General features: G+C 39.6%; 1 protein-coding gene across 1 annotated transcript in view; it reads right to left on the bottom strand.

Annotated features, from left to right (window-relative positions):
- Positions 1-1,395: 1,395 nt before the first annotated feature.
- Positions 1,396-24,134, bottom strand: part of TAFA4 (TAFA chemokine like family member 4) — a 125,959-nt gene continuing 103,220 nt past the window's right edge. Inside the window, exons 4-5 of the mRNA XM_039910319.1 lie at positions 9,044-9,168; positions 1,396-2,926 (exon numbers count right to left, since the gene is read on the bottom strand). Of these exons, the coding sequence (XP_039766253.1) occupies positions 2,915-2,926; positions 9,044-9,168 (137 nt within the window). The 3' untranslated portion in view covers positions 1,396-2,914. The remainder of the gene's footprint in view (positions 2,927-9,043; positions 9,169-24,134) is intronic.

Genomic DNA, 24,134 nt, shown 5'->3' with positions numbered 1-24,134 from the left:
ATCTTATATATCTGTTCTCTTCACCTACTCCACAGTAACTCTCCTGCTCACTCTCTTCATTCTTCCCAAGTTAAGCTTCTATCTTGTTCTCAAGTCTCCTGCCTCACCCCCTTACTCATGCTTTCCTTCCCAGAAGCATAGCCTAGTAGAAAAATCCCAGACCTGAGTACTCAGAGGACCTAGGTTCTATTCTGGCTCTGCCACTTCTCTACTGTGTGACCTTGGCCAAGTCAACTTTTCTGTGCCTCAGTTTCTGCATCTGTAAAGTGGGGATTAAATAACTTTTCTACCTCCCATTTAGACTGAGAGCCCTGTAGGACAGGGATTTTATATGAATTGATTATCTTCTATCTACCTTGGTGCTTAATACAGTGTGTAGTACATAATGTGCCCTTAACACCTCTACCAAATCTGACAGACCACAGCTCTGTCCATGTTCAAAGCCCTTGTAATATCCCACTTTCTTTAACAAGGATTCTCTTAATAATTCCCACTTCCTGAGTCATATCAGCATGACAACCAATTCTAACTCATGTATTTATTTTTGCCCTTCCCCAACACTTGTGTTTATATATAGGACCAAGTTTACAGTCAATTATCTAATGTAATTTCTTTACTTTTAAATATATTTATGTGTAAGTTCCTTCTGGCCAGGGAACAAGTATTGTGATTGGCAGCTGCTGGCCAGGCATGCTGGTAATTCAGCACCCTCCATCTCTCTCCTGCCAGCCTAGAAATTGTCTTGAAGCCTCAACATCCTTCTCCTCCTCATCATCTCCTCTTGGTCTGGCAGTGGAGGTAAAGGACAAGGCTGCAAAATGGAAACCCTCAAATATGTTCTGGCAGATAGGCAGTCATACTGCCTTTAAGGTTTTGGGGATGAAAACTAACTTCCTTCTAGACTGTAAGCTTGTCCCTCTAGACTGTAAAGCTTATCGTGGGCAGGGAATGTGTCAACTCTATTATAATGTACTCTCTCCGAAGCACTTAGTATAGTACTCTGCACACAAATGCTCAATAAATATGATTGGCTGATTGATTGATATTCAGGGTAGGAAGCAAAGCTCCCAAAGCACTTGCTTTAGCCACACTGAGTAATCCCCATTATTACAAGGTTGGAGCCTAACTTTAGATTTGCCCCATGTTAATCCAGATAAAAGAACTGAATTTCTAAAAGAAAAATTGCTTTCAAATCCTTGCCCCAGGCAGGCATTGGTCAATGTTTCATTGGATTGCCTTAATGCTGTGGGGGATTTTTCACAATCAAAATTTTCAAAGTTAAAAGAAATATTCAAGAACTTTAATGAAATCTAAGGTATTTTTTCTATTTAGAATAATAAAACAATTTCCAAACAAGTAGCACAAAAGTCTTTTTTTTTTTTACTTACTGACAAATACAATAGCTAACATGATCATAAACATTACAAAGTTAAAAAAAAATAGGACTCCTATGACAAATAAACTTAAAATACCTTATTTTCTACAAATATTTCCATTCATTCTCATATGGTGGTATTGTTAACAAATTAGAAAGTATGTGCACAATCAACTAAATTAGTGCAACAAAGTATTCTTTTTTTGGCTTTTTTATGTAAAATCAGTCCTATATTATCACAGTAATTTCTAAAACAACAATAGCTAACATTCAATAAGTGGGTCAATAGCGGTTCAACTGCACAATATCTATCTGCACCTTTGCTTTAAATCTATTCTGAGGCATCTCAATTACAAATTAACTAAGAAAAGAATGACTCAAATTTAACTTCCTTTTACAGCTATAGCCTAGAAATAAGATGAGAAACCAGTCTAAGAGGCGGATGGGAAAAACAATGAGATCATTCTTACATACTATGAAACCAATTATTTGTCACAAAATGAATCATTTGTTAAAGGAATTATATACTTATAACAATTAGCATAAACAAGCTCTATTTGAGGGATTGCTTTTTTCATTTAGAATAGAGATATGTATCCAATTTAAATTAATTAAAGTAATTTAACTATCTTATTTTAGCCAGGGCTATAAAAATTCAACCAAATTACTATTTCCATAAATATGTTTTTCATAGGATTTTTGAGGCAAAATAGCTCAATTGAAATATTTATTAAAACTAAATTTTGTTTCATAATCAGAATACAAAAGAATAATTCAAACTCTACTATTTCTCTTGCTAACATATTTAATACAACAAAGTCTAAATCTAACTCAATTGTCACTTTCCATTACTAATTAAAAGTTAGGACATTAATTTATCAAGGAAATAGTGAAATTACACTAGTTGAAACAAACATTACATTTGCTAATGCTAGTGATTCCTAATATTTTTTTCACATCTTCACTGACTTTATCAAATTCAACTGTAGACCCACTCAGACATGATGTGGGCAGGGAACGTGCCTAGCAATTCCATTGTAGTGTACTCTCCCAAGAGGCTGGAACAGTGCTCTGCAAACACTAAGCACTCAACAAATGCCACGGATGATGATGGCACCACTGTTTAAGTCCTTTTGTCATTTGGAGCAATTTTAGACCATTCCAAGAAACTGTAAAAGAGAAAGTACATACACACAAAAAAAACCACGCTGATTTCTTTAAATTTACCTACTGCTTCCTGGAGACCAAAAACGTCCGTCATGACATCATAAGCAAATAAGTCCTTTAAACTTGATCCACTTCAGGTTTCCAGACACTCTTGAAAATGGACATATTTCTCAATATGTGGAATATTGTTATAGGAGCAGAAAAATGACATAATTGTAAAAAGACGAAGTCACAGGTTTTCCTCCAAACACACTTAAGTGGGTCAAACTCTTGAAGTCCATGAGAACCTCAAAAACCAGTCTCTGTTATAATCCAAATGAGGCAGCCTCATGTTCTTTTTCATCCCAATGACAAAGTACAGCTTGTTCAGGGCTATCGGGTTACCTACAAAAATTGAGATAATAGCTTAAAGAAAAGGCACCAAATGAATGTAAAATGACGAACCCCAACTTGTTAAACTAGGAAAATATTAAAGTGTTTTTATTTATCATTTATCTTACAGACAGATATCTTGGAAATGATTATGTATTTGACAAAGCATTTCTTACCATGGTTATTCATGTTTTTAGATATAGTGTGAATATACAAAAACAGGATTCAACTTTCCAGCACAGATATTTTTTTTTGGCCTGCCTAGCTTGATTAGGCAGATTAACAGACAGTGAAATTAATTTACACATACTCAACTGTTTTATGGTATTTGTTTAGAACATACTATGTTCTAAGCACTGTACTAAGGGCTAGGGAAGAGACAAGCTAATCAGATTGGACACAGTACATGTCCTACATGGGGCTCACAGTATTAATCCCCATTTTACAGATGAGGTAACAGACACAGAGAAGTTAAGTGACTTGCCCAAGGTAACACAGCAGACAAGTGGCAGAGTTAGGATTAAAACCCAAGTCCACATTCTATTCACTGGGCCTCTCTGTGTCTCGTGTGTTAATATCTCCAGAAACTTTGCAAATGAAAACTAGTTGAAACTGCATAGTGTTTGCAGATTTGGTGATGTAAACAGGTGCATTAATCTCTATGTTTTTAAAAGTGAGCATTCATTTGAAAAATAGTTCACCCTTTTTAAGACTACCCAAGGAAAGTACTTTCCAATAAAATTGTATGATTTGATCAAAAATCTTTTTTCCTTCAATCTCCCCCTCTAGACTGTGGCCAGGGAACCTGTCTACCAACTCTGTTATATTGTTCTCTCTCAAGCGCTTAGTATAGTGCTCTGCACATTGTAAGGACTCAATAATTAAGATTAATTGATATGAAATTAGTTATGTTTTAAAGTGGAAGCATTTAATGTGGGAAAGTGATAAGGTATGGCCCATTCACCATCAGTTGGAAGGTTTTTGTACAGAAATTTCCCCTAATACCACAGAACCTGTGTTGAAATGTACATTGGATAAACATTTTGATTAAAATTTGCTGTCATAGAGCCTATTCCCATCTGAGGAAACCAGAATCATTCCTATTTCTTCTTTCTGAAAACATTTTCTGTACCATTATGTAGAAACAGCCTAAAAGACCATGTTGATAATTGATATGCTGAAAACATGACTTCCAGATTGTTGCAAAATTCTGTTGTGAGTCCTAGTTTTTATAACATGCTGGCTACACTTCTCCAACCCCATGTTACAAACAGGTCTGGGAGTTGGCTCTGGGTATTGGGAAGTTTCTGATGATAAACTGTGTTTACTTAAGCAACCCTCGCCTATCACCAGAAGCCTATGGAAAACTATGATCTATGATCAAACTTGAGATAATGGAGTAACTACTCTAGGCTTTGCATTTCTAGGGGCTGAGTGGACTGATATACATTGTGCCAGGCTGAACAGCTCTTGGAAGTTCCCTCCAGGCTTCTTTAACTGGATCCAAGCCAAGAAGTCGCTAGGAGTCAGCCTAGTAGGAGAGCAGCCATCAGAAGTAAAGGAATTCCCACTCCTTAAATGCCCTCCCTGCAACCCCATTTACTCTTAAGTTTAAGACCTCATGTCCCCTACTCCCTATCTCTCCTGCATTGCCTTTGTACTGGGATTTTTACCTTTTATTCACCTCACCCTCTGTCCCATGACTTTTATGTACTTATCTGTAATTTATTTTAATATCTATCTCCCCTTCTAGTCTGTAAACCCCTTGTGGGCAGGGAACCTATTGTATGGTTGTATGGTACTGTTGTATGGTACTCTCCCAAGCGCTCAGTAGATTGCTCTGAACACAGTAAGAACTCAATAAATACAATTAATTGATCAATTATTACGACTCCTAGTAGGAATTTCAGAGCCAGGCAGTCTCTGAGAGGCCTCAAAAATGCCCGTGCCAAAATTCAGCAACTATAACCTGATCCAGGATCAGATTAAGGCTGCTGAATCAGATGAAGAGAAGGTGCTAATAGAATATAACAGAAAACTCTTACTTCCACCCCAGGAAGTGATGTTTCTGGAAGTGTTTCCAAAACATCAAGATCACTAGGTCTGCTGGTTTGGGGCAGAGGAGGGGAGAATAGTTGGGTATCAGCATCCAGACACTGAAGACCAACACCCTGCTATGTTCCATTCTGCAGGGCTTCACTAGAGCAAAAATGGGTGGGGCTACATCTTGAAATAGAGAAGGTGTACAAGAGTAGAATTCCACTGGAGTGGCTTGGCGTGTCTTCTTCCACGGCTTCCCTACTTCAAAAACTTCTTGGTCTGCCCACCAAAATGTTAAAGAGTTGACAGAATAATAATAATAATTGTGGTATTTGTTAAGCACTTACTATGTGCCAGGCACTGTGCTAAGTGCTGGGGTGTAAAAACAAATTGTTGGACACAGTCCCTGTCCCATGTGAGGCTCAGTCTCAATCCCTATTTTACAGATGAGGTAACAGTGGAACAGAGGAGTGAAGTGACTTGCCCAAACTCACACAGCTGACAAGTATTGGAGGGGGAATTAGAACCCATGTCCTCCTGACTCCCAGGCCCATGCTCTATCCACTACATTGACTTGCCCAAACTCACACAGCCGACAAGTGGTGGATGGGGGGATTAGAACCCATGTCCTTCTGACTCCCAGGCCTGTGCTCTATCCACTCACTGCACGATGCTGCTTTCACTATACCACACTGCTTTCACTACATCATACTGCAGGTGGCCTGCCTTGGGTATCACAAGTCACAGTAGAGCTGACAAAGAGCTTGCACAACACAGTTTGGCTGCATTTGTCTCATAAGTGACCCAGACATGAAAGTGTATAGCAAGCTACAAGATAATATACAATGAAATGATAGAGTACCAAAATGAAGATCCCCATAAAGAAATAAAGAAACAAGAGCATGTTTAGGTCTTTGTAGAACTAGGTCACAGAAGATTTGAGGAAATAAAATATCATGGAATTTGTTATTTTTTATAGCGCCAAATTATTTCCGATCTTTTTATATTGGAGTACACAGCATTTCTTTGGTCATAAATCCAGTCCTACAATGAGACTTTTTCCTAACATCAGTAAATCCAAGCTACCTAGTTAAATAAAGGGACTTTAGAAAAACCAGAATGAGAATCTTTATTCAGATATATTTATGAATGCAATTTTACCATTCCAAAATAAAGGAATTGGATTTTTTCATAGTCTAGTTGAGGAGACATTTCCCGAACCCTTTTCTTCATGCTTATTCAAATGGATATTTTAAGAAGGAACCTGTTAGGGGATTCTAATAATTGTGGCATTTGTTAAGCACTTACTATGTACCAGGTACTGTTCTAAGTGCTGGGGTGGATACAAGTAAATTGGGTTGGACAAAGTCTCTGACCCACATGAAGCTTACAGTCTTCATCCCCTTTTTACAGAATTCTGTGGATTTTGCTCTGATTCCTAATCATAAGGAGTAATTTAAAAAAAATCATTGAATGGATTGGGTACCTGCTTATAAAGACATGATAAGAAAGGGAAATTTCTAAGGAGTGTCAAAAAAAGATGAAAGTGACTGGTATAGATTGTAGAATTGTTTCTTAAGGGAAGTGGACTGGGATACATTAGGGACATTTAAAATTAACTGGGCAAAACATTGGATAGACTATTCTAAAGAGCTATCATTTTCCACATGAGAGTGGAAGAGAGAATCAGATAGGTGATATCATTATAGCTAAAGACATCAATATCTTGTGTTGACTGCCTGCAATTTTCATGTTTCTTTGACAACTTGAATTTCAACACAATTTTTAGCAGAAAAACCTATTTTTCAAATACTTCATTTCTGATTTGTATTAACTGTTGAAGGATAATCATAGTTATACAGGATTTCCTATGTGCAGTAATTATTATGAAGATAATGTGGATTTGAAGCAGCATGGCCTAGTGGATAGAGCATGGGCTTGGGACTTAGAAGGACCTGGGTTCTAATCCTGATCCACCATGTGCCTGCTGTGTGACCTCATGCAAGTCACTTCACTTCTCTGTGCCTCAATTCCTCATCTGTAAAATTGGGATTACTACTGTGATCCCCCTGTGGGACAAGGACTGTGACTAACCTAATTAGCTTTTATTGACCCTCATACTTAGTACAGTGCCTGGCACATAGTAAGCACTTAACAAATGCCATTAAAAATAAACCCATCTCATCTAGGTTGACACGAATTCCATATACACTTTAAGAGAATAAAGAGTGTTCCTTTTTTTGAATAGACATAATTTCACATTACCCAGAAGTAATTATACGAATTTACTAACTGTGCATAAGATTCATAAAAGACAAAAATGTTTAATCTAGTTCAAGCCACACTTAGATTACTAAAAGAAACCAAGTTTACAATTTTGGAATTATTCTCAGGTGGCATACTATTAAAAATCATCATAAGAATCATGATGACTTTGGGAACTGTTTTTGTGAATACAACTTTTCGAAGTGCTAATTGAAATGCCACTATTCCTGGGAATTTAGCAAGAGTAAATTCATATTCCCACTTCAGAGAACCAAAATAACATCTTTCTGTGGATGTATGATGAAATTATACATAAATTACAGAGAATGGATATACTAAGAGGAGTAGATAAATAAATCTCCAGAATATTCAATGAAATGGCTGGTTCATAATCGTAATGCATTTTATTCATATGCAAAAAACAATAAAAATGTAATCTTCCAATAATGTTATCCCCTTAGAGTTTATGTCTAGGAAATAATGCGAAAAGAGGTTTATTACTGATGAATGTAAGACAGAATGTAACAGCACGCATAAGGTCAGCAAAAAAAAAAAAAAGGTCCTCACTTTTTAGAATGCATTTCACTCACTGGTGACAACCAGATATACTATTACTCCAAACTGCTCATTTCTATTATTTCTTAACCAGACATTTGCAAAATACAAACATCAAGATTCATGAGTCTCATATCAGGGAAGCCTGACGAAGTAGCTCACCATAGGTCTTGGCAAACCACGGAACTGAATTTTTTAACCTGATGTACCACATCTAGTTTGTAGCACTGCATGTAGCTCTAGAGACCTGAACCTCTGACCAAGACATCCTTACTGACATGGATGCCAAGAGAAGCAATGAGCTGACCTTGGTTCAAGTATCTTGGGCTACAGAAAGCACCAGGTAGCACCACTGGAGACTTAGACCACTTCTCCCAGTGCCTTCAGTTCTGATCTTGCAACCCATGAGGGTGGCACAGACAAAACAGAGAAGTGGAGAGGGCCTGATTTGGCAGCCAGAGACAAACATATCAGACGCAGCTAAAAAGTATGCTACTGTTTGTTCCTGGGGTCCCTACCATCCTTGGAGTGGGTGATTCAACTCAGCAGTGTGGGTCCTGAGAATGGCTGGGGTGTCTTGGGCCTGTAAACTCAGTAAAGTGCAGGGGTGGCATGTTATACAGAGCATTCACTCCAATTGTACCTCCAACTAAGAATGCCAAGGCCGAAGCCCTAGAGATCTCCAAAGAAGGAGAATCCACACCATCCCTCATTAATGCAATTAGGCAGGATGCAGTGGGGTCTGGTAAAAAGGCATGGGGACCAGTTGTAAGGAAACCCAAATTCAGTCCTGGTTCTGCCACTCTGTGACCTAAGGCAAGTCATTTTTCCTCTCCAGCCCCAAATTCTTCACTAGTAAACTGGGGCTAATAATATCTGCCTTCTTCCTATCTCACAGGGATGTTTTAAGAATAAAATGAGATTGTTGATATGAAAGCGCTTTGGAAACGTAAAAGCACCATACCAAAAGTAATGTATTATTAGAGCAATTCCTTTCACAAAAGATACTTTTGGTATTTCTTGGAACAAAAGAAGAGTATGCCTTTTTTTCTTAAGGGGTCTTTGCCTAGATGATAGATTAAGAACTGAAACAAAATTTAATGCTATTATTTTTACCACTTTACAATCCAACTACCTGGCATCACATTTTTCTTTTCCAAATTGCTATATTTTTTTTGACTCTGTCATAATTTTGGTAGATCCTATGGCAAAACAAAAACGTTTCATAACTTGCCATATTAGTTATATTTATGGCCTTTGTATACTTACCTTGGTAGTTTTGACTTTATTGCCACTGCTGCAAGACCAGCCTGAATAGTCTGGTAGCACTTTACAGTCCTCTCCATCCAGACAAGGGTTCATATGACACCACCATTTCTGAATGACAATGGAGGCTGAAAAACAAAACCCAAATGACTGCCTTCAACACAGTGATTTTAGTATAGAAGAGTAAATATTAATTCACTAATTCAGTATATGAATATGCCTATTGCAAACAATAGATTATTTTTCACCCCAGATGAAACGTACTAAATTCTAAACCAATATTGAAAATAATTCCCTGGAAAATAAGTTACTAGTTGTTGACTTTCCTAATATTTTAAATGAAGCATGATTTACCTGCACTACCATATAAAAATTTACAGAGAACAAGTCAATTTTTTTTTTAAAGATTATAATAAATATTGAAATCTGCAATATAATTTACTCTTTTGGAGATCTGGTCCCAACACCAAACTATTTAAGTGAAAATTCAGAAAATGCTAATTATCTTCATTATGCCTTTATGTTGTTACCGTTCAATCACTCGGAAAAAAAAAATCATCTGCATATCTTCCCTGATTCAGATCACTGAGGTGCCACTTGAAGTCAGTTATACCACACAAACATTGAAATCAAACTAAGAGAGGGATGACTGGCAGTTGTTCAACTTTCTGCTGCCTTCCACTAGCTAGCATACTTGTGGAATTTTTAGAATTCATTCACAACACCCAGCAGGCTGCAGAAGGCTCAATAATAAAAATGTATTATCTGAGACAATAATAAAAAGGCAGGATTTACCATCACCTAAGTACTCTGTATTTGGACACTTCAGCCCATTTTTACTCAGGCATAATTACACAGTTTTTCCCAATTAGGGGACAATTGTTTAATATGTTTAATAGTTTCCGGGAATGCCTTGATGATTAAACCATTTTTTCAATGTAGAATCGCTGAGGCCATATGGGTAAGGATGCCAGGCTATGTTGATGCTTCAGGTTCACTTCACAGCCAAACTGAGAGAGGTTGTCCTGTGGTAGAGGCAGGCAATGTGCTCCCCTGGTATCCTTTGGAAAGAACTCACCAACCCCTCGTTGCCATCATCCAAGACTTTTACTGCATGAATATTTTAGCGAGACAGGCCACTAAGGTTATTGGCTGCCTCCCAGCACCATATGGCAGAGGGTGGGGCTTCAGGGAGGAGCCAATCAATTCTCCGTGAGTTCAGCGGCAGCCCCAGAATACAGAAGGTTTGGAAAGAGACTTTTCCCTCCCCTGTTCTCTGAACAAAAATAGACTTCAGTGTCCTCACAGACAAAATGCCACACAAATCAAACTCTATCACCTCCAGAATGAATGTGATTTCTCAGTCAAGCAAGTTTCGGGAAATTAATACCTTTGTCTTCATAGTAATTCATAATATCTAGGAGAGATAATGTGCTTTTAATGCAAGATATTTCCCAGAAAAGTCACATTTTGTTTGTACTTTTCTAGGGGGAGTGAAGGGAGAGTTGGAGCAGAAATTGAAACCTGCTTTGACTTGCCTCTTTCAAAATGCAAACAAAGCCCCTATATCATTATGTAAGCATTGGAGATTTATGAAGAAAAAGTATCTTGGCTAGTCAGGTAATGGACATCAACACTGAGGCAGGAGGCTCAGTAAATGGATTGTTCTTATTGTCGACTCCCGAATTTATGAACAAAGATTTATAGACCATTTTCAGGGAAGCGAGGGGAAATGACACATTTTTTTTCCTTTGATCTATTGGTTTTACCTGCAGTCTTCACATAGATTGTAAACCAAACATGTGCAGGGAGTCCATATAATTGTGCCTTCTTTCCACTAACACATTTTGTGTATTTGTAGGAGTATCTATATGTATATATGGATCAAACTTACTCCGATCTCAATTTTCTGGATAGATGAATATCTTCTATCTGGTTGTGAGACCTGAACATCATATCCAGGTCCTGCAGTCCCAGCAGTGTTACTTCCTGACCACACTCAATGTCAAGTAGCAAGATATGATCACAAGATCATAGGCAACACACTCCTGGAATGAAGGCACCCTCCTGGCATTATTGTTACCTTGACCTCAGCATAACTTTGTTAGATGGGATGTGTGAGGAGAATTGACGACAGCAGATATCCAACCAGCTGCTGAAGGGGGAGCTGAAACAGGGCAACTTAAAGCAGCAGGTGACAGAGGAAGAAATTCTTTAAAGATACAGTAAAGCCTCAGACACAGCAGCCATACCTGGCAGGGCTGACTGTAGAAGGTAAGAGACATGAGCAGTTGCAGCATGGTGGCATAAGGCAGGAATGATGGCTCACCACATGACCATCCTAAGATGGTGGCCACCTAAGACATTACCAAGGTGGTGGCCAACCCAGACTACACAAGCATAATACCAGAGGGGTAGAGGGTAGTCCTGGAGTCTACGTGCAGTTACAGAACCCTGACCATACTTCCCTACCCCCTCTGATTTTGTCCATATGCAAAGTCCATATGCAACCTCCCCCTTGGAAAGGGTTCTCAGCCCTACAGGGGATTTTTTCCTCCCAGACCTTCCCCACTCAAACCTTTCTCCTCCTCATACCCACGCCTGATGACCCCCAAAATAAAAACATTGTAAAAGATAAGTAGTTTCAAGAAAGGATTTATTTACTTCAGGATCCCCAACTTTCCTCTCTTCAGTTCCCTTTCTCCTCCTGCCTCCCCCGGTCCCAGAGACCAGTAGCAAAGGAGAGAGGTACTGTAGTAATGGCATAGGGCCAGCCCGGCCACCTTAACGACTCCCGGAGATGGAGGATACATGGGTCTGCAAGGTACATGCTCCAAACGGCTCTTGAGATAGCTCCGTGAAGGGAGCAACACCAACCAATGCAGAGTAAGTGGCTACTGACTTCCAGTCTGGGCATTACGCCTGGACTGAGGGGAACAGGAGCTGGTCGGAACTGACTGTGCTGATGGGAGAAGTCTCTTGTCTCTGAGACTGAGCAGCCTTTTACAGAGAGTCTTCTGCCATCCTGGTGGTAGTCTTCTGCCCATCCTGATGGTGGGGGTGAGAGACAACCTCGGAGGGTTGCTGGAAGCAAGGTGGCCGGCAACCCCCTCCCTAAAGAGGAAGAAACTTGGCCCACAACCAGAGATCTTGGCAACTTGTGGATACAGCAAGAGCAGTGCTGGGGAAACCATGTGGAAGTTGGAGGCACAAGGGAGGCCAAATTCATGGAGGAAAACAGATATGAGAAGAAGTGTGGAGCAACCTAATGACATCACACGTAGTGTACGCACAGCGTAACGGGATGATGTCATTAGTCTTGTGGGGGCAGCCAAAGATATTCATGGGTTCAGGTGGCCAGAAATTTGAAGCCAGCCAGATCACAGCTCTAAGTGGGAGGTAACTGCAGCAGACAGATTAGCTGGGTGCACTGTCAAGAAAGGAGAGGCTCTTTTTTGAGGAGAAGCTTTAACAGGAACTTGAAACAAAGGGGCAAACACAAAACAGCATTATATGTCTGGTACAGAAAACATGTCAGCACAAGGGATGAGTATAAGGTGTACTTTTCAATACATTCACACCTATAGACTCCACTGTCAGTGGCATTATCTTTAAATACCCATGCAGGGTTCCCTTGCTGACCCAGTTTTTCCAACCTGCTTATGAATTCTTGCTCATTCTCTATATCAAATTTTGACTACCACAGTATACAGTTTAAAGAAATCATGGTGTTCCAAGTCTGTGGAAACACTATCATTGTAAAACTGCCATAGTCACACTTGCTGTTTCCAGCATTTGGATCTCATTGTGTTTCTCTTCAGACATTGTATCAATAGTTAATTCATGTACTAGTAACAGTGACCTTTAAACAATGAAGTTCCTCATGTAATGCTAATGAATTACATCAAAGCAGGTGAATTGCTAAAACACCCAGAACAGCTAGTTATCTAGTCTTTCCTGAAAGATCGCCACGGATGAAATCAAAATCTCCTTTGGTAGCTCATTGCAGTGTTTTATCACCTTGATAGTGAGGTGGGTTCTTCCTTATATCCAACCCAAATCCCTCCTGTATTTTAAACCCATTCCCTCCTATCGGGGCTCATTGGTTATGGAAAATAACTGGTCAGGCATAGTCCCAGTAAATAACTTTCATGAACTTGAAGACATAAACTTAGTTTTCTCATCTCTGGCCTAAACAAACTAATTCTATTAACTTTTCCCCATGGGATCAATTTTCCTTTTTATTGCTCTTCTCTGGACCTTCTACAGTTTCCCTACCTCCTTTTTATAAAGGAGGCAGTAACCAAAACTGGTACTGACCAGTTCAGAGTATAATGGAAACATTACTTCCTGATTTTTGCATTTCACCATCCTGCTGACATTACACCACTTATTCAGAGTCAACTTTTGTTCAATTCCACCGCCCCCTCCCCCCCCCCCGCACCTCTCATCCACCCCCAAGGTCGTTTTTGGCTTTATTCATGCCTAGTGGGTACTTCTCCATCCACTCAATCAATGGGGTACTTCTCCATCCACTCAATCAATGGTATTTATTGAGAGCTTACTGTGTGCAGAGCACTGTACTAAGCATTTAGAAGAGTACAATACAAAATGGAGATGGTAGACATGTGCCTTGCCCAGGAGGAGCCAACAGTCTAAAGGGGGAGACATACATTAAAATAAATCACTGATATGTACTTAAGTGCTATGGGGTTGAGGATGGGGTGAATATCAAGTGCTTAAAGGGTACAGATCCAAGTTTGGAGGGGATGCAGAAGAAAGAGGGAGTTGGGGAAAAGATGGCTTAATCAGGGAAGGCCCCTTGGCAAAGATGCCATTTTAATAAGGCTTTGAAGGTGGGGACCGTGGTAGTCTGTCATATCAATCAATCAGTGGTATCTGAGTGTTTACTATGTGCAGAGCACTGTACTAAGCGCCTGGAAGAGTACAATGCCGAAGAGTTGACATACACATTTCCTGTCCATAATGAGCTAACAGTCTAGAGAAACAGACATTAATATAAATAATTTATAATAAATACTTTAAAGATATGTATATAGTGCTGTGGGGTTGAGGGTAGAGTGCATAGAGAAGCAGCGTGGCTTAGTGGAAAAAGCCCAGGCTTGGGAGTCAGAGGACGTAGGTTCTAATCCTGGCTCAGCCACTTGTCTGCTGTGTGACCTTCTCTGTGCCTCAGTTACTGCATCTGTAAAATGGGGATTAAGACTGTGAGCTCCACTCAGGACAACCTGATTACCTTGTATCTACCCCAGTGCTTAGAACAGTGATTGGCACAAAATAAGCACTTAAATACAATAATTATCATTATTATTATTATCAAATACTCATGATGGGGAATTTGAAGGGGGAGGGAGTTCCAGGCGAGAGGGAGGACATGGGTAAGGAGTCAGAGCTGAGATAGACAAGATCAAGCTACAGTGAGTAAATTGGCATTAGAGGAATGAAGTGTGTGGGCTGGGTTGTATTAGGAAATCTGCAAGGTAATGTAGGAGGAGGCGGTGAACTGATTGTGTGCTCTTAAGCCAATGGTAAGGAGTTTCTGCTTGATGTGAAGATGGACCATTCTTAAGGAATGTGGAAAAATTCTACTTTGGCTTTTGACCCTTCCACCTCAAGTGAGACTTTCCCTGATCACCCATTCACTTTTGATCTCATTTTTTATGACAGGTGCAATAAAGAAATAAAAGCAACTGCTTATTCAATATCTCCTATCAGCTTATTCTTCCTGTCTTCTGTGAAGTGGGGAGAGAGGTTGACATTTCACCACTGTAATTGAAAAATATATTTTTGTTACCTTTTATGTCTCAGGCTAGTTGCAGCTTATGTTCAGCTTTCACTTTTTATAATCTTGATTCTCAATAAATAATAAGCCATTGCGCAGGATGGGGGTGGGGGTGTTCCTTTTGCCCTTCAGATCCCTAAAGACTTCTTGTTTCAGCCACCTTGACATCTTGTTATCCTTCTTGTACTTGCTCTGCATGGGTATATTCGTACCTGCACCTGCAGAATCACCTTTTTGAAGTCAGTTTTCTTGAACTCCTTCCCCTCTTAAGCAGGCCTGATAAAATTTGCTTTCTCAAAGTTCACTTTCTTTTACCTTTCTGGTAGCTTTTCTCCATTACCACAGAATCTTGAATACAATCATTTTATGATCACTCCCACCTAGGAATCCACTTTCAATCAACTCTTCCCCGTAAGAGAGGCTCAATTCAAAGAACCGAAACTGCTTTAGCTTATTGTCGCCCTTAGTGTATGCTACTGCCAAACCAATGTGGTAATCAATCTGTGACCTTCTGAATCGCATTCTCAACAGGTACCTGGATAATTGAAGTTTCCCATAAGCACCAGATCCTGACCTGAAGCCATTCTGGTGAGTTGAACAAAACAGACCTTAAACATCATTTCTTCCTTGTTTGGAAGTCTAACTCGTCTATCTTGTTGCCGGCCCCTTATCCATCTCCTGCCTCAGGCCTGTAATGCCCTCCTTCATATCCGAAAGACGATCACCTCCCCCTACCTTCAAAGCCTTATTAAAATCACATCTCCTCCAAGAGGCTTTCCCTGACTAATCCCTTATTTCTCTTATCCCTCTCCCTTCTGTGTCATCTTTGTACTTGAATTTACACCCTTTATTCACCCTTCCATCAGCCCCACAGCACTTATATAACCATAATTTATTATTTATATTAATGTCTGTCTCCCCCTCTTAACTGTAAGCTCCTTATGGGCAGGGACTGTGTCTACCAACTCTTTAAGCTCCTTATGGGCAGGGACTGTGTCTACCAACTCTGTTATATTGTAATCTCCCAAGCACTTAGTATAGTGCTCTGCACACAATAAATAAGTGCTCTATAAATACAATTTTTTAATGGCATTTGTTAAAAGCTTACTATGTTCCAGGCACCTTAAGTGCTGGGCTAGATACAATGTAATCAGGTTAGACAGAGTCCTACATGCGGTGCACAGCTTTAATCCCCATTTTACAGATGACATAACTGAGGCACAGAGAAGTTAAATGACTTGCCCAAGGTCGCACAGCAGGCAAGTGACGGAACCAGGATTAGAACCCAGATTTTATGGCTAGGCCTAGGTTATTTGATTGACTGACTGATTGAAATGGATCCCTACCTTGAACCTTTCTGATTAAATCAAGCACTTTCTACATGAAGGACTACTTCAGTTTCTGGGAATTCTGGACACGGGTAGTTAGTGATCCTTTCTTTCCTGCTTACCTTTCTTCCCCACCTATCAGGGAAGCCAGGACAACCAATATCCTTTTGGCCTAGCATTCCTGCTCCCTCTTCCATGTCTTAGTCATTTCAATGATCATAACTGCAGCCCTGATTTTAGACCTCTCTCAAGTCAACCTACTCACTGTGTTTGACATTCTCACCTCAGTCACCCCTCACACACTCATCCATGCCTGGAACTCCCTCTCCCAGAGCACGGGCTTGGGAGTCAGAGGTCATGGGTTCTAATCCCGGCTCTGCCACTAATCAGCTGTGTGACTTTGGGCAAGTCACTTAACTTCTCTGTCCCTCAGTTATCTCATCTGTAAAAAGGGGGCTAAGACTGTGAGCCCCACATGGGACAACCTACTTAACTTGCATCTACCCCAACTCCACAGCCCTTCTGAAATCACATCTCCTCCAGGAGGCCTTCCCTGATCAATCTTTCCTCTCCCCACCCTATTTCTCCTTCTCCTGCCACTCTAGCACTTCCGTCAACCAAGCACTTGGATATCCATAACCATTCTGGTGCAGTTAATTACATATCTCTATTATTCTCTTGCTTCCTCAATCTGTAATTTATTTTAGTGTCCATCTCCCCTGCTAGATGGAAAGATCCTTGAGGACAGGGACCATGATTCCTATCACTATTTCACTCTCCAAGTGCTTAGAATAGTGTCCTGCATAGAGTAAGCCCTCAATAAATACAATTGGTGGATTCCTCTTGGTTTTCTCCCATGCTCTTTACATTTACATACAACATTTCAAGAAGCCATGGGATGTCCCTTTTATTTTCCTCATTGGTGTCTCGCTAACCATACAAGAATTCCCCACTCTATTCAGGTCTCCCCCCAGATCAATGGAAATTTCACTTACCTTTGGGATTAGTAGATCCATCCCTACCAAACCTAGTTTAAGCCCTTTCACTAAGGAGGCCAGTCTGCTCCAAAAGACAGTCTTCAATTCTTTATGGGACAAATCCCGTTCTTGCAGAGGGGACCTTCATCTCTGAAGATCACACTGTTGTCAAGGAATCTGAAGCATTATCTTTGACACCATTTGCGTTGATCCTCTGTATTCACTCACCCAAGCAGAATCCCTTCTGCTTGACTCGGAGAATTGAGAAGAAGTTCACTTGAATGCCCTTCTCCTTCACCCTTGCTTGCAAAGCCTTACAGTCACTTCTGACGAGTTCAAAGACCAGGCAGTATCAATAGTTTCCACATCAATCAAGTCAGATGGGTTTGTCCAATCACTTCATGGCATCTTCACCTGAATTCTTGGCAGGCAGCACAGCTCCCAGGACTTTGTATCTTGTCTGGCAGATTGGTGACTCTACCCCATGCAGAATAGAGACACCAACCAGCCTCTTCTTTTTCTTGAAGATTGAAATCTTCATTTCTCTGTTCCGTGGTGTCTTCATTTCTCTCTTCCCTGGCTAATCACTGTTCAGGACAGAATGCCAGTTCCTGACCTATATTCCCAGAGGTGCAGGAGTAGGATACCGGGTGCATGGGGTGCATCATTGGCATAACTATGGAAGGAGAGGAAAAGATCAGTCCCTCACTGATGGGTGGAAAGAAGAGTGGGGTCCATGGTCATGGGATCTAAGGGACCAATTAAATCAGGTCAGGGTTGGGACCATATCTTTTACTTCTTTGGTTTGCTTTCCAAGATCCTAACTGGGTGCTCTGCATGCAATTGCTGTTCAGTAATTGCTGCTGCTGCTGGTGAAGACTGATGGCCTCAGGGCCAATTGCCATAGCAATAGGCTAGACTGCCAGCAGCAGCAGAAGGAATCTGGCCAGGAGCTATACATGAGTCAAGCTGGAGATGGCAGGGCCCATAGGAGTAGGACGGGAACTGAAGGGGTCCGCAGGAGTTGGAGTCAGGTAAACAGGCCATAGAGGAGCCAGCCAGGAGTCAACGAGGCCCACAGGAGGTAAACAGTAGGTAGTGGAGGCACAGAACTGACCTGAGCCCTTGGGGCCTCAGGCCATCTGAAGGTGGGAAAGCATGATGCAGCTGAAGGGGACAGAGACAAAGGGGGTGAGAGGTACTTGGCATAATGGGAATGAGTGAAGGAGGAGCAAAGAAGAAGGGGTGAAAGAAGATGAAGAGAGGAAAAGAGAAGAATGATAGGGGAAGAAGAAGAAGTGATGAAAGGCAAGAAAAAGTGGTGTGATGCACAGAGGCGGGTTGTGTGGATGGGAAGACAGGGTGAGGAGGAGGGGGCAAGGATAAAAGAGAGAAGAGATGTGAAGAAAAGGGAGGAAAGGAGGAAAACTGTAAGAACAGGGAGGAATCAGACATGTAGATAGGAGGCAGAGTGGACTGGAGAAGAAGGTGAGAAGTAAGAGGAAGAGAGGGTAAAGAAGTAGTGAGACAGGAGTAATGAGAGTACATGGGGAATATATAGGAAAGGAACCCAAGGAGATAAAGGATGAAGGGGACAGGGAAGAGGTGCGTTAGGGAATCAAGGAAAAAGAAGGAAAGCAAGAAGCAAACAAAGACAAGAATACAGGACAGTTAGAAGGAAAAATAGAAATGGAAGGGGAAAGTGGTTTCAAAGAGAAGATGGGTTCATAAGAAGAAGTATAGGGCCAGGGAGATCAGGAAGGAAAGAAAGGAAACTAGGAAGCTAGGGAGAGGAGGGGCAATTGTGCCACAGAAAAACCATAGGGGTGGAAAGAGAGATGGTGAGGTGAGGGGGAGGGGGCCATGAAGAGGAAAAGTATAGAATTTCTGGTTTGAGAAAGTGATAAAGTGTGATTGGAAGGGCGAAAGGGAGAAGGAGAAGGGGGGAAAGACCAAGAGGAAATGAGAAAACACAAAAAATTCCTTGAATGCTTTACCGGTATCAGCTAGTACTTAATGACTTCAATTAATGGAATATCCTGGGAGAGTTACTTTAAAAAGTATAACAGAAAATATTTATTGGGGGAAATATATATAAATATAGTTGACAGATGAAGCTCCTCAACTGGGAGTTTAATGAGAAATTTATGGACAAAACAACCAAACCTAGACTTTGAGAGTGAAAAATGGGATTTATCCATTCAGAAGTTTATATGATGGAGTTACTTCAGGGCCACGAGGTGTAGCCCAAAGTAAAAATCTATAATGACAATTTTGCAGAAGATATCTACTTCACCAAGACTCTTCTTTCCATGAAAATGAATGTTTAGAAGGCAGCTATATTCTCTAGTTGAGAATGTCAATTAATATGCATTTGTAAATATGAAGATGCTCTGGATTTATAAAATAACCAAGACTTCCTGAAAAAATTCTTGGCATGAATATAGAAAATGCCTACTTTGCAAACTCATTGTAATAGTTGAATAATTTCCAGTTTCACATGGAAAGAATTCATAAAGCATAATGGATTGCTACGGTAGGTATCGAATGCAGTTTACTGAAAAGTAGAATTAAAAAATAGAATACTATTCACTGATTTGTACAGCATATTAGGCCTTCTCTATCTCTGGGTTTGGACATATGGCAAATTAAAGAAAAAAAATTATTCATGCCAAAGGAACTCAAATTGCTGACCTTTAAAGTACATCAACTGAGGGCAGGCTTGTAAGCGGATATTTAATGTCTCAAATACAATTTGGTTTAATTAGATTTATATAGATAGATATATCTTAACTAAATGGGCCCAGGAAAGAAATACTGAAAATGTAGAAAGCTTAAGTAAACTAGGCTCTATTATTCAAAAATAAATATACGTATCTTCTGAGAGGCAGGAGGCAATGCAGGTATAGAGGCTGATATTTTAATGTATGTTGTTATATTGACCTTTTCACTTTGATTCGAAAAAGTTCATTGAATTTTTCAAGCACTAAGACTTTTATTAATCCTTTCAGATAGACAGATGTAAAGTGTGGCAAAGTTTGTAATATTAAAAAGATCCCTTCCTAGCTCTACCCAAATAATACCGGAAACAGGACTATTAAATGACAGCAAGGAATGAAACCTCCTGGCACCACACCTATTACAAAAATAGCACAGTACAATATATACCCTTTGACAAAGTGAACATACATTCGGTTAGATAATATTCTACATAATTTAGTTAGACAAATTCTATAGTTATATAGGCAACCTCAGGATGTACATTTTAAGGATGTGTCATCTTTTCATCAATAAAACACAAGACATTCTACAAAGTCTACATGGCACAGGCTGGATAAGAAATAATTACGATCTATGGAGCAAATTCTTTAATTATTTCCATTTCCTGGTTACCTCTCTTGTAGATTTCTACATTCCCTCTTTAGGTGACTGCAGCCTTAAACCTCAATTCCCCTGAAACTTTCACTCATTACAGGTAAACCATATAGAACATATCTAGAAGACTGGCACTAAAACAAATCATCGAATTAAAAACTGAATGTAGAGCATCAACTCATCAACTCATCAACTCTTGTAAAGTTTAAATGTCATTCAAATCAGTTACAAAGAGAAGCAGAGGAGTCTGTAGAAATCAGAGCACTTCTCTTGGTGACAATGGAGAGCATTCTAATCATGACCCAAATAATTCCCTGGAGTCTTCTACTAAAGCAAAAGTTGGACTGTGCATCATGCCTGGATATTAGGGCTGTAATAATTAACAATAAGTATGCTACTTGTTAGATACTTACTATGTGCCAAGCAGTGTTCTATGCGCTGGGGTAGATCCAAATTAATCGGAATTGGACAAAGTTCCTCTCCCACCTGGGGCTCAGAGTCTAAGTAGGAGATAGTAGGTTTAATCTCTGTTTTACAGATGGGGTAACTGAGGCAGAGAAGTTAAGTGATTTGCCTAAGGTCACACAGCAGACGTGTGGCAGAGGCAGGATTAGAACTCAGGTCCTCCGACTGTCAGGTCCATGCTCATTCCACAAGGCCACGCTACTTCTTTTCACCCTATGGTAAATTTAGGTCATGGATCTCATCTCTGGTGGACTTCAGGTAAATTTCCTTTTCCTGTATCCAACTCCAGATCAATCTGGCCTCAGACTGGAACTTTTTCCACCGACATGAATGTACTTCACCTATTCAATATCTGTTCTCCCTCCTACTTAGACCTTGAGTCTCATGTGGGACAGAGACTGTGTCCAGCCTGAAAACCTTGTACCTACCTCAACACCTAGTACAGTGTTGACACATAGTAAGTGCCTAACGAATACCATAATGATAACATTTATACTTATTTTTCCATTAGAGATGATGTTCTAATTTCTCCAGCCCACTCCCCTCCTGTTGACCTCCATTCGAGGTGATCCAGATGTCAGGTTCAGAGCCCTTTCTGCTGAAGGAGGCAGTAAGATTTCAACCAGGCCCCCAGATTTGACATTTTTAGTAGTAATAGTATTAATAAAGTAATAGTATTAATAATTATGGTACTTGTTAAGCACTTGCTATTTCCAAAGCACTGTTCTAAGTGCTGGGGTAGATATAAATTAACCTGACCTGTGTCAGGTTGGACACAGTCCCTGTCCCATAAGGGCTCACACTCTTAATCCCCATTTTACAGGTGAGGTAACTGAGGCCCAGAGAAGTGAAGTGACTTACCCGATTTCACACAGCAGACAAGTGGCGGAGCCGGGATTAGAACCCAGGTTCTTCTGATTCCCAGGCCCATGTTCTATCCACTAAGCCACGCTGCTTCTATCAGTAGAAGTAGTATTTATCAAATGCTCCCTTGGTGCAGTGCACTATACTATAGATTGTAAATGGGTAAATTTAGATTTGTCAAAATGTAGGTGGTTGGATCTTCCTAACAATTCACTTTTTGGTGCTTCATTTTATGACATATATAGGTCATATATGACATCCCTCCATCTTAGAGACTGTCTCAATTCAAGGTCCTAAATATTTGAGATTTAGAAAATCTTCAAAGTATTCTAGTGAATATTCCTTAAATGTGTGAGAAGGCTATGAACCTTTTACCAATGATAAGGAATAATCTGCTCCTTTATATATCAGAGGCAATATCATACTTTCAAGCCAGATTCTTTAATTGGCTTAAACAGGATCCGTGACCCACCCACTCACCCACCTAGAGACAGAGCCAGTAAGCCTGCAGAGCCAGTAAGCCTCACTGCAATGTCATTAAAATGGTTACATTTAAAACTTGTAAAGCACTGTTCATATTAACAAGCAGAAGAAAGTCATGTGGACTTAGGAAGACACATTCTCCAGTTAACAGTGTACTATTTTCTTTCACTAAATAACTAACTATACAATGGCTCAAGTTACCAGCATCACTCTTTCTTCCTCTAAAGGTGCCCTGGCATCAGAAAGGAGATTCAAACCACAAACTATAATTGGCTAGATAATTCTGGCTACCTAAGAGTAAAATGCTCACACAAATGATATGTGATTTCCTTTGTTAAGTAAATCTTCAAAATTTGCCCTTCTAACTCCTTAGTAATTTAAAATATCCATATAGCTCCAAAGATGAAGTCAACTCAGCTCTTCAAAGGGATGAGGTGAACTTACACATGGGCCAGGTAGCTGATTTGGAGGATGGAGAGGGCAACTGCCATGCCAGGACTTCTGGCCTCATCAAAGACTACAGCCCTAGTATGTGCTGCTGCTTAGAAAGACTAACATTCCCAATACCTCTGGTTCAAACATCAAAGGATGTTCATTCTTTATTTGACATCATCAGCTATCTAATTTTAATTATTTTAAAACATATACTCTTACAATGAAACCCCCTCTGCAATTAAGGTCCCAGGGAATTTCACAAAGACAGTGAAAATTTTAATTTTCAGAGTGGATATGGTTATGATTAGCTGAATGAGCTTATCTGGTAAATTACATTTTTAACTAAGTTAAATCTAAAATCTCATAAAACTAAAAAAACTCAATTAAACATTCTTTTTTATGGGGTTTTGTCTTAGTCATTTCTCTTATTAAAACACACTCAAGAGCATTTAGTGCAGGAAAAAAGGCATTAACATTTTTCAGGGAGAATTCACTTTAACAAAATAAATTAAGCTTCTATGCAGCATACATTTATCTCATTTTATCATGAAACCATTCAGTGTTATCTCTGAAAAGCTATATTTTGATGAATGCCTAGAATATATTCCCATCAAAAAGAATAACATTACTACTGCATGGCTTGTCAAATTAAAGGTATAAGATTCAAGATAAAAATTCTTCCACAACTTCAACAGTTGAGTTTGATACATGCTTCAAATTGGCTCTCCCTATAAGAAATCTTAAAACATTAGTCCAAACACCTACAACGAAAATGAAATAGCTATTTTCTGAAAATAACATTTCCAAATAGAAAAGCTGCACACAAGTAAAGAGTAATAATTTGTGGATTTTTCATGAGGTAATCATAACTGTAAATCAAAAAAAAATCCACTACCATTTTTCTGTCTTACTTTGAAAGGACATGATTTTGTGTAGAGAGTGAAGAAAATACATAGGACTTCAGATCTCTGTGTCCACTAGAACATTTTCTTCCTTTATTTCAATTTAAATGTAAATTTCAAAGGAATCTTAAATTTAAATCCTCTCCACTCATTGACAAATAAGATAAAAAAGCACATAGATGAAAATATATCTGTCAACATTCCAATTAACAGCAGGACATTGCATAATTATGGGATAAAAGATTAGGCTGGCAAGGTTAAAATCTCAAATGGGAATTTACCTGTACAAAAAGTTCAGGATTGCTTTAAACCAGTAAAAACAATATGAATAGAGATCTAAATTCCAGATTCTACTAAATTTGTCTAGGAAAAGTCACCAACAAATAAAATATTAAGTTATCCTCTGTGTTAAAACTATAATTATCAATATGCCCCAACCAGGGCACTCAAATAGAGACCAAA

This window comes from Ornithorhynchus anatinus, chromosome X1 (assembly GCF_004115215.2).
Source record: "Ornithorhynchus anatinus isolate Pmale09 chromosome X1, mOrnAna1.pri.v4, whole genome shotgun sequence".
Taxonomy (NCBI): domain Eukaryota; kingdom Metazoa; phylum Chordata; class Mammalia; order Monotremata; family Ornithorhynchidae; genus Ornithorhynchus; species Ornithorhynchus anatinus.
This window is presented reverse-complemented; position numbering and strand designations above follow the sequence as displayed.